Raw genomic sequence first — 11813 nt, forward strand, 5'->3', positions numbered from 1 at the left:
CTTAGAACATCAAATTATATTTTGATGTAGAAATTTCCCACATTACATCTCAGACCACCAACGTGTTCTGAGATTACATACAATTGCTTCAATATTTTTTTGATTGTTATTGCACGATCATCACAATGATGTATATTAATATGAAGGTTTATTCCTTCAAAACAAAGAGACAAGTTTTTTGATGTCCAGATTACCACCAGATAGGACAACACCAACTTTCTTGATGTCTGCTGGAAGTGCTTTGAACTTGTCAGAGAGGACGGCTGCCACTGCAGTACCAGCAGATGGTTCAATACATATCTTGACTCTCTCCCACATCAGTTTAGTTGCTTGCTGAAATAAGATAAACAGTTTTAAGTGAACTACGTACAAAGTATTACAATTCCTTTAAATGACATGCTAAAACTGCATAGAATATACTGAAATATAGAATATACTGAAACCTGGAAATTTGCTACAGATTTATTTTTGCTTATTTTTCCTGGAAAGCAAAAGCAAAAATAGAGACTATAATGCCTTCGTGTACATGAAGACAATGTTCCAGTCTGGTAATTAGTAAAAATTAATCTTTGAGAACTAGCTGAAGACTGTAAAATCACAAAATTTTCTAGAAGCGAAAATATCTAGGTTTACAATATAAAATGAGCACAGCACATTAAATCACAGATTTGTTCATTAAATTCAACATAGAGACCAACGACATGTTAGTACATGAAGCAGTCAAAATATTGCACTTATAAAAAGAACTTCATGGATTTCTAAAATTTGCATCACATAAACAAAGGGTTTTAGAATTGATCAAGAATTCTATCAACTAATGTTATCATTCACTGGGGAGGACAATTTTCTTGTATGCCAAAGTACTCTGATTCCGACCCTCATTTTTATAACCAAAAATCTGCTTGCAAACAGTGCCCCCTAGTGGCTAAAGAGTACAATCTTTTCTTTTTTTTTTTTTTTTTTTTTTTTAATCAGAAAATTTTAAGTGTAGTATGTAACAGGTATGTTGTCCCATACGGATATGCATACTGATATGCCATACTGTAGAATAGGACAGCATGGGAGGACAGCATGTGTTTTAGAGTGCTACAGCATACACATGGTATTTCATCACAGAAAACTTTATTGTTACACGATAGACAAACACTTACAATGATTTCCTCTTCAGTAACCGTAATCACATCTTCCAAATTATCTTTAATAATTGGCCAAGTGTTATAACCGACTGAAGCCACACATCCATCAGCAATTGTATTTGGTGGTCCAGGTAGTGGGATACGTTTACCAGCAGCAAATGATTTGGCACAATCATCGGCATTAAGTGGTTCAGCTGCATAGATCTTGATGTTTGGTTTTATATGCTGAAATCAAGAAAAAGCTTTGTCACGTTGGCAACCACAAATGATAGTCTATAGTTACCCTGACCTTGGCAGGAGGGCTACCCTATCAGTTACCCCATAGTAAATATTATAATAACTACAGATAATCCCATAATCCTTTGTATCTGAGCATACTGATGATTTGAATGGCAAGTGCCCTATATAATAGCATAGACACGTGTAGGGTCTATGGTAATGGATTTTGTCATCAATATGCGCATAACATTTTCTGTGTGTTTCTTGAAAGTACCGACTTCAATTCGGAGTAATGCTACTATGACAGAACCCCATGACACACGAGTGCAAGTGTGGTGTATGGGGGGGGGGGGGGAGGGGGGTATTTGCATGAGTGCTTGCAGTGTTCTCTGCGGCCATACTTTCACTCGCTATGCTCGTGAAAGTGCAGCCAAAATACTGTAAGCATGAGTACAAATACCCCTGAGTACCCATATTGGGACCCGCGTGGTATGGGGTTCTGTTATTTTTACATATGTTTATCCAAAACAAATTTCAATACAATTGACACTATGCAATCATGTGCTTTCTTGTACAAAAAATAATCATGCTTATGCATGTGCATATCATTTGCATATCATTTGCATGTCATTTGCATGCAGGTATGCAATAATATTTTCGGTATTGCACTGCAGTGCAAATACTACTAGTAGTATGTGTGCACTGGTGCAAGTAATCTCTGGTACATGTACAATAATAAAAAGTCTCACCTTTGCTGCTACACAAATTCCAGCAACCATACCTCCACCTGAAACTGATGCTACAATAGCATCAAGGTCTGGAACCTACACATGGAAAGAAAGACTGTGGGTCAGGATGACTGCATCAGAAACCCACTACTTATATAGATTGGTATGTAACAGTTCTACACTGGCACATGACATTGACATGGGATTCTACACTGGCACATGACATTGACATGGGACTTTAAGTTATTAATAGTGAAGTAGAAATTACTATGTTTGTCTGTCTTTTCAATGTCCATCTATCTATCTATCTGTCTGATGTCAGTTTGTCTGTCTGTCTGTCTGTCTGTAATGTCTTCTATGTCTGACATGACTATTCACTACTGAAATAACCATCATCCTCCACAAGGGCAATTGCTGCTGTCCTCATTACATTTGCATATATATGCTCCAATATCGGCATTTATGCATACTAAATAAAAGGTATGATGGAAAACAGACTAGAAAATTATTGATCACTGAATATTGAAACATGCCTGCTCTAAAAGTTCCACAGCCATTGTCCCTTGACCAGCTATAACATCTGGATGTTGAGCTGATGACAAAAAAACAGCATTTTCTTCTTCTGCTACCTTGTCTGCCATTTCTTGTCGGGCCTGAAGTAAACAGAAAAACGTAGTGACTCAGAATTCGATGAAGAGTTTACTGATTGGCTTAAGTTGATAATCACTATGACAACGAAAGCCAGGAAACAAGAAACAGAACACCGAACAGAAAGTTTGACTAACTATACTACATTTCATCATCTGACTTATAAATTGACAAAAGTTTTACATATATTGCTGCAACATTTCTTCATCTATAACGCACACAATCTTAGTGACATTTCTGTTGTCTTTCAGTTTGTATGTGATACTATTATCATAACAGATTGCTACACTGTAAATGATTTATTATGCACTTTTGGTAAGATCTTTGTTGAGCAAGATGACAAAATGTAGACTTAATAGTAAGATTTTGTTGAGGTTGAGGTCTTTTTTTTTGTCTTTTTTTTAAAGTTTATAATATAGTTTGTTTTTTTATTGCATAAGCAAACATAAAAGAACAACACACACAAGAAAGAATAAACAACACACAAACAAACAAACAAACAAACAAACAAACAACAAACAAACAATGCTGTCCCTAGCTACTAAAAGTAAATTAGACAAATTCTTAGTTGAGGCTTCAGTCAGTTTACATTTTGTTTCATGTTTACTGACTTCAGTTGTAGTTGGATAGGGAATATGACAAGAGTGTGAAACAATGGGGTGGCTTTACAATAAAAACATTTCTATTCAAGCTTTGGGGGTTAAAGTGGCCATATGGATGAGAAATGGGTATTTATTTTGGATTTTTAATTTATAAAACAACTTTACTATATTTTTCTACTTTCAAAAACAATGTGAAATAACATGTACCGAGTCCTTGTTTGTAACTCGATAAATTGCAAAACAATTTTTTAAAAATGTGTAAAATGTTTGTTATTATACATACAATAACAATGTTTTGGTTTTTTTTTACACTTTTTGCATCTTTTTGCAATTATTGAGTTACAAACAAGGACTTGGTATATGTTATTTCATATACATGTATAAACAATTTCACTTTTTTTTTTCAAGTAGGAAAAAATAGTATAGTTGTTTTATGAATTAAATTCCAAAATAAATGTCCAATTCTCATCCATATGGCCACTCAGAGTTTAATAACATCATGATGGCATGAAACAACAATCATCTCATGGTCATTGACAGTACTGGCTTTAGTAAAACCCTTTCAATATTACAACGAGTAATGTCAAGACCTGACATGTTCAAGCTAAAGTTAGTTTCATAAAATTGTAGTCAAGAGTCAACTGTAGTTGTCTGATATATGTTGACCTTGTACACAGACATAAAGTAATTTTAGCCTACCTGTAAGTCTTGAAGGACTATATGCTACCACATTATTTCAGCTATCCTAACTTCCATTTTGATTTTTTTTTAATTTTCACTCATCTTCCACTTTGGATGGTAGTTAGGGTAGTAAAGTAGTGTCAGTCCTTCAAGACTACTGGTAGGCTAGAAATGTCTGTACGTGGACAGAGGTTGTTCATTCTTATCACATATTGGTCATATATTTCTTATCAAAGGTACTCGAATCAATCTGTATGATTTTTAAAAAAAATATGTATGGTAAATAAGTCTTATTTATCATACATATTTTTTTTTTTAAATCATACAGATTGATTGAGTACCTGTGTTTCTTATTGCCAAACTATTTGATATGCTATCTATCATTCTTTGATTTTAAGATGATTAATATGCAGAAATGACAACATAAATTATATAAGTGACATACACAATAAAATACAGACAAATAAATAAGAGATTAGTGACAGCTAGGCTGACAGCAGGTTAAGTGACACGTAACCAGTAGATCCTTCCCTTGGTTGATTTCGGACATGTCCTCAATATTTAGACATTTGAATTTAAAATTACTTTACTTTGCCAAAAATATAGGCTGCAAATTCTTACTGTGTTTTAAATCTACCCACTGTGTCAGATGATGTCATTTACAATTATGCCACATTTTCTAAATCAAAGGAGAGAATTTATATAGAGCTGTATGACATGAACATAGTTGGTAGACAAGATCTGTGCAGCCAATTACAAAGGGAAAGTATACCATGATGTATCTGAGTGGTGTGTTGAGTCGTTATTGCATGAAAACGTACTCTTTATGTTCGAATTCGGAACGGTTGGGTAATGTCTACATGTAAATTAAGAGGACATATAGCTGAAAGCAACCATTGAAGCAAAGGGTCCCTGGGACTATGCTGTGTGACACTTTCATACATCCGACCCACCTTTTCACCAGGTTCACATAAAACTACTGTACCTCCGTAACCTTTGACCGCATTAAGTTTGATTTGAGGTGAAATATTCTGCATGACTACAAATGCTTGGATTTCTTTTAATTTTGCAGACAGTGCTACAGCCTGACCAAAGTTTCCACTGCTGTGCGTTACGACCTTGACTTTGGACTTGTCGTCTGCATTTTCGACTAACTTACTGATGGTGTTGTAGGCTCCACGAAACTGTAAACAAAATTACAAAAATATTACTGACACCTAAATTCATCAAATTTATAGTAACATAGATTGAAATAATACGTTTGATACACACATGTTTGGACCTGTGTTCCCTCAAACATTTATGGTATTTTTAGCAAAGTATTTTTTTTTAAAAAGCTATTGTCTAAATTTGAGCTATGAATAATCATTTAATAATTTACACTTTTTACCACTGTATTTTTTCGTTTTTTTCTTTCATCATTGTTTAAGCTATCTAATTTGAAAAAAGAAGTGAATATTATTGACATAAAAGGAAACAATGAAGGTAATGTCTACAGGTCAGCGTATTTGTTGATTTGTTGATCTTTGACCCCTCCACTGTGACCTAAATAAATTAACCCTGACATGGCCATAGCTCTTCAGTCGTACATAGCTTCTTCAGTGATACTAGTATTCCATTCGTCGACCGTCGCTACTCCAGTGGTATACATGCCATGTGTGCACGACCTTGCCCAGGAACTGGGGTCATACATTCAATCAAAAGCAATCCCCTATTCAGGACATTTACCTTGAATGCTCCTATTTTCTGAAAGAGTTCACATTTGAAGTAAAGTTCTCTCCCTGCAAAACCGTCCATAGTTTTACTTGTCATAACTTGGGTGTAGTGAGCTTCTGGTTTGATCCTTTCCACGGCTTCTTGTACATCTTCGTACGAAATACAGTATTTCTCCTCTTCTGTCATGACGTTGAAATAATTGTTCCGTTGTAATTAATGTTGCAGCATTCAGTATTCTGTACGAGGCTTAGGGTAATATTGTCAGCTGTTACGGAGAACATGTGCCGTTGCGTTGTGCGTGGAATTCTGATTAACTGAGTCTGTCAAATTGGTTGTAATTTATCGGAGTTTAGCGTTGCTACCTTTAACAGACTAGGCAAGTTACTGTACTGCCCAATTTTTACATATAGCACCACGCACGGTGTTCAGAAACCCTGTAAGTGTAACAACGTCTGACCAGCAGGCGTGGATGAGTAGCCGATCGCCAACGAGATAATCGTCAACCAAAGGTCATGACCTTTTTAATCGGGATGGTAGTGATTGTTATTGAACTTGTATTGATCGAAAACGAGAACTTTTTAAAATAAAAAATTAAAAGCACAGTCACCCGATCACATATAGAGGGACTTGATAAAGTGGATAAAAGTAACAGACAGATTACTTTAAAAATCAAATGAGAGGGTTACTTAATATCGCCACAACACCCTTGAATGTGCTGCCAAGATGTGCGGACACCAAATGTTTCACAAACTGTTGTAAATCGGAACAGAAAAAGTACAAATCTATTCAGAAATAGCACTGTGTGTGAAATTTTGATGCCAAACAAAAAATGTGTTGTGTGAATTGCAGTAACTGTTGTAAGTGAGCGACTAAGTTTTTTTAGGCGTGTTGTTTTCTATTTTGTAATTTAGGAGAGAACTCGCTTAGGGATTTTAGAGAAAAGATAAAAACTTTTACGGCCCGAAAAGAGAAAAAGGTTGTTTCCTACCTTATAACAGAAAAAAAGAATTTCAAACAAAAAAAAAGGTCCACTGTCTTTCTTACCTACGGGGACTCAGCATAATTATGAAACAAACCGGGGTGTCATTAAACACAGCGTTTCAAAAGCTGAATTTAAAATTACAGTGGAAACACTCTTCTCTTTCTTTCATGATGCAAATACCTTAGTTCAGACAAGGCCATGCCACTGCAGAAATTGATTTGTTCTTCCATTATTTGCATCAAAATCAATTTCCAGTCACAAACAGGCCCATGTAAGGCTTATATAGTGACCCATTTGGGCGACACATACACCTTTCTATGGGAGTACCCATGAATACATAGACACATAGCATTCTCACTAATTTGGCATTTGTTCTATTTTACAGCCTTGCTGGATGAAAAGCTATAGGCCTAAATATTTTTTTATCGGGAATATTATCAAAGACGTTTTATCCAGTCAGATTTAAACAAACAAAACAAAACACTTCTGCGGCAACAGTCCTCCTGACCACGATCCTTTGAAGTTCTGCTTAAGTGGTTTGAGCTAGAAAAGATGCAAGTAAACAGTATAGACTATAGTATACAAAATAATTCAAAATGGATCAAAACCTGAGCATATACACACCAAATAGCAGAACAGAACAAATCAACCTGGACTTTCAGAAAGAGCAGAAAGTATTGATCAGTTTTTACAAAAAATACCACAGAATTTGCCAAAAATAGATATGTACATGTCACCTTCTCAGGAAGATCTATGGCTGATCTATGAATAGAAATCCATGCTATAGTATAGGCACATACACTAGTAACTTATCAAATACCTGTATGTGTGAGCAACATCCATACTTTTCTTCCAACGAACCTCTATATTTTCATTTTCCTTGAATTTTGTTATCAACATGGCAGCTCAGTAGCGCTGTGTTTAACATGAAAACGTTTTACACTGACGCTTTAATATTACAGTAAAACTCCAATTATCCGAACTCAAGGGGGGACATCGATTTTGTTCGGATATGCGGACAGTTCGGATATTCGGATATGGGGCGTGACGTTTTGAAACCATACAATGTACATCCATGTCTACACCAAAACCCACATGCACACAACATACACACCTCACACGATCAATAAAATTAGAAATAGCCACAAAGTTTTAAAATGAAATAAAGTTTATTACCTGTACATGTACATGTATTACAAACATGTCTTAACGTGTCACGTTTCGACATGCTTGTTTGAGTTAATTTTTATTTCCATTTATTCATTCGACTTCGATCTCTATTTTTATTCGCATCCGATGATTTGCCATCTATACTCGTACTACCTGCCACCTATATTGGCATTGGCTCGTTGCGAGAATTATTCTGTTATAGGGAATTAATGATCTCATATTTCATGTTTCATACCAACAAGTGACATCTCTATTTTTATCTTGATAGCATGGCCACGACAAAATACTGTATTTCGTACCAAGATGTACAAAAAGCGGTGGAAAGAATCAAACCAGAAGCTCACTATACCCAAGTTATGACAAGTAAAACTATGGATGGCTTAGCAGGGAGACAGCTCTTTTTCAAATGTGAACTCTTTCAGAAAACAGGGGCTTTTAAGGTATTGTACACTAAGTGATCATTTTCAAATTGATAGCTGTACCTTCAAGTATTGCATGTACGTGAAATTGCAAGTGTATTCTCAGACCATCCACCGGTCTGGGGCGCATTGAAGTGTGAAGGAAAGAAGACAGCGTCCTCTCTCGCTAGAACCTATTGCAATATTGAGTTCGGTCGATCAGTCAGGTCGTTGCGTTGCTGCCGAGCGCCTGCGCGCGAGTGATTAGTGCCAGGTAAAAGTTTATGCTCACTAACAAGATGCTTGATTTCATAGTCAATGAAATTATTCCGTTAATGTAAGTGTACGATTACTATTTTGAAATATAATGTACTTGTTATGATGATTTCAGAACTGAATACAATGCAACCTTAGGCAACTTCTATTACCAGATTAGTCCTGGCCTACAAAGTATGTACGAAAATATTTCTTTCGACGATTGTGATGCAGTGTCTGATTGTAGACTTCATATATATCATTTTTCTCGACAGTTTCGTGGTGCATACAACGCTATTTGTTCGTTGTTAGAAAAAACAGAAGACAAGTCAAAAGTGAAAGTCGTTACACAAAGCAGTGGAAACTTTGGACAAGGTATGTCGTTAGCTGCCAGACTGAAAGGAGTTCCAGCAATTGTAGTGATGCCGAATACGTCATCTCAATTGAAAATCGATGCGGTCAAAGGTTACGGTGCTACAGTAGTTTTATGTGGACCTGCTGAAAAGGTGGGTACGTCTTTAATTAATCATGCTCACACATTTTTGCATTCAGTTCTTTCTCGAAATGCTTGAATTATTTTGTATTGAAGACGAGACACATTTACATCACGCGACTGTTTGTGTGTATACGCGCGCGCGCGCGCGTGTGTGTGTGTGCGTGTGCGGGTGCGTGTGGTGTATGTGTGTGTGTGTGTGTGTGTGCGTGTGCGGGTGCGTGTGGTGTATGTGTGTGTGTGTGTGTGTGTGTGTGTGTGTGTGTGTGTGTGCGCGCGCGCGCGCGTTGAAGGGGAGCAGGTGCAAAAAGAATTATATTGCCCCCATGAGCATAAATGGTTCGAAAACAACAAAAAATACGGCTATAGACCTAATATAGGCTGGAATTAGCATGTAGTCATATATATATAATGAAACATATGAAGGGTCTGAACATTCCTAAAACACTTAATTCTTGGGACATTTTGGAGTAAGAAAAACTTAATAGGATAAATCGCCGAACAATGAAACTTTCATTTCAAACAGGAATAACAATATTCATATTTGAGAGTTAGATAAATTGTCTGCAATATCTGTATGTAATGGCTATCTAAGAACATAACTATTGATTCCTAGCCTTACCCCATTTAATGTCGAGCACCATTTTCTTCATCACAAAGAATCGCACAGCCATGAGAAAACAGATTGTCATAGAAGAGGGTGCAAAGTTCCTGTCTTCAAAATACACTACAGACGTTATAGCTGGACAGGGAACAATGGGCTTAGAACTTCTAGAGCAGGTAAATAAGAATTATTTCGTATAAAACTTACACGGCGTATACACCGAAGGATTTTCAAAACACCGTGAGCCTTGAATCATAGATTTTATAAGTCATTTCAAGTGTCACGTGATAATAGCAGAATTGTTAAAGGCCAAGATAAAAAAAAGCGCCCCAAAACGTATAATTTGTTGTTGTAAAAGCCTGTGCCCCTTTAATACACAAATAGTATGATTTATGAATTATTAGTAAATGGAGCCATGGTATTGTTTTTTGTACATATTCATGAAATAGATCTGTTTACTATTATTGTTTATGAAAAAGTAATCATGAATCATTTAACTGTAGGAAAATAACAATACATTTTGTATCACTCCTGCTTTGTCGCACATACTGCAGGTTCCACACCTCGATGCCATTGTCGCACCAGTTTCATCTGGAAGCATGGTTGCAGGAATCTGTATAGCTGCAAAGGTGAGATTTTTTGGGGGGACTATTCTAGCTTTGTCATGTATTTAATCTTTTGTATCGCCAGTGGGTTGGTTGATACGTCAATCGAGTAGTTTATTACTTCAACCATTTTTCTGGGATGTAATTGTTTGTAGAATACGAGTGGAGTTGTAATTCTTATTTATTATTTGACTGTTGTCAATGGTCAATAAACTTGACCAAGAGGGATGTTTAATTTGATTATGCTGATTCATATTACTGTATTTTTTATTTTATTCCAGCATATCAAACCAGAAATTAAGATCTATGCAGCTGAACCACTTACTGCCGATGATTGTGCCAAATCATTTGCTGCTGGTAAACTCATGCCGCCGTCACAAATCCCACGAAATACTATTGCCGATGGTCTTGTAGCCTCGGTTGGCGAAAATGCTTGGGCTATTATAAAAGATAACGTTGAAGATGTTATCACAGTCACAGAAGATGAAATTATTGTGAGTGTAAATACTCTCTCTCTCTCTCTCTCTCTCTCTCTCTCTCTCTCTCTCTCTCTCTCTCTCTCTCTCTCTCTCTCTCTCTCTCTCTCTCTCTCTCTCTCTCTCTCTCTCTCTCTCTCATGTAAGTATAACCCACATGCGTGTTTATGAAGACATATGTCGTGTATATGCCATCATCGTATGTAGGCCTTTGTTGCATGCAGCGTTAGTAAAACGTCGAGTAGTACTAGTCAGTTTCTTGAAAATTACACATCGTCATAAAATCAAAAACGTATTAAAGTATTATTTTACTCGGGTTTCATTTCAGCAAGCAACTAAACTGATGTGGGAGAGAGTCAAGATATGTATTGAACCATCTGCTGGTACTGCAGTGGCAGCCGTCCTATCTGACAAGTTCAAAGCACTTCCAACTGACATCAATAACGTTGGTATTATCTTATCTGGTGGTAATCTAGACCTCTCCAAACTGTCGTCTTGGTTCTAAGACAAGAAACTAATCGACGCACGTGATTAAGTTTTAACGCCATCAAGGACAATATATTTTGAATAGCGGTATGCTTCACCACAACATGATTGTAAGTGATGAATAATATGGAAAAAGTCAACACTTAAAGCTGCCACAGGAATGTTCGTTCAAAAAAAAAATGTTTTGTTAGGTAGAATAGCTTACTTGTAATATCATACACCGTTAAAAGTATCGCAACACCTGTGTACAAACGGATTTTTGTAGCTGTATACGCTATAATTCAAATCAAATTTAAAATTAGCGCCCTCAACGGTGATCACGATTTCAACCTGTTACTGCGAATAATATTGACTACGGATTAACATGCACAATGTCTAATTATCGGTATTGTAACTATTTTCAGTGAATATTTTTTGTTGTTGGGTTGAAAAATTATACTACAGTTACACCAGTATAGTTTAATACATGGTGACAGATTAAAAAAAACAGCTTAAGATTTAAACTTGCCACTACACTACCAACGTACGTACGTACAGTCTCTCTTTGTAAATAATTGACCAATTTTTAGTGGATATATCTTTGGTTATTTGAGGGGAAAAGTCTCAGTTGCCGC

At 36.2% G+C, this 11813-nt stretch overlaps 2 protein-coding genes across 2 annotated transcripts; one reads left to right on the forward strand and one right to left on the reverse strand.

Annotated features, from left to right (window-relative positions):
• Window positions 1-156: 156 nt before the first annotated feature.
• On the reverse strand, window positions 157-5916 carry LOC144449341 (serine racemase-like). The gene is made up of 6 exons (XM_078139869.1): window positions 5743-5916; window positions 4968-5198; window positions 2617-2736; window positions 2105-2179; window positions 1152-1361; window positions 157-333 (listed from the first exon to the last, which is right to left on the reverse strand). Exons 1-6 carry the CDS (start codon window positions 5914-5916, stop codon window positions 157-159), a joined length of 987 nt encoding a protein of 328 aa, XP_077995995.1.
• A 2235-nt stretch (window positions 5917-8151) lies between these two features.
• LOC144449342 (serine racemase-like) lies at window positions 8152-11218 on the forward strand. Its single transcript, XM_078139870.1, has 6 exons — window positions 8152-8322; window positions 8811-9041; window positions 9689-9808; window positions 10187-10261; window positions 10519-10731; window positions 11042-11218. The coding sequence occupies exons 1-6, from the start codon at window positions 8152-8154 to the stop codon at window positions 11216-11218; spliced, it is 987 nt and encodes a 328-aa protein (XP_077995996.1).
• Window positions 11219-11813: the final 595 nt, after the last annotated feature.

This window comes from Glandiceps talaboti, chromosome 18 (genome assembly GCF_964340395.1).
Source record: "Glandiceps talaboti chromosome 18, keGlaTala1.1, whole genome shotgun sequence".
NCBI lineage: Eukaryota > Metazoa > Hemichordata > Enteropneusta > Spengelidae > Glandiceps > Glandiceps talaboti.

Excerpts from the sequence above, each read along its gene's own strand:
- LOC144449341 (XM_078139869.1), bottom strand. The coding sequence starts at position 5,916 with ATGACAGAAGAGGAGAAATACTGTATTTCGTACGAAGATGTACAAGAA. Across the intron at positions 2,737-4,967 it reads TATGTGAACCTGGTGAAAAG|GCCCGACAAGAAATGGCAGA; the intron begins GTGGGTCGGATG and ends TGTTTACTTCAG. Across the intron at positions 1,362-2,104 it reads GAATTTGTGTAGCAGCAAAG|CATATAAAACCAAACATCAA; the intron begins GTGAGACTTTTT and ends TCTTGATTTCAG.
- LOC144449342 (XM_078139870.1), top strand. The coding sequence starts at position 8,152 with ATGGCCACGACAAAATACTGTATTTCGTACCAAGATGTACAAAAAGCG. Across the intron at positions 10,262-10,518 it reads GAATCTGTATAGCTGCAAAG|CATATCAAACCAGAAATTAA; the intron begins GTGAGATTTTTT and ends ATTTTATTCCAG. Across the intron at positions 10,732-11,041 it reads TCACAGAAGATGAAATTATT|CAAGCAACTAAACTGATGTG; the intron begins GTGAGTGTAAAT and ends GTTTCATTTCAG.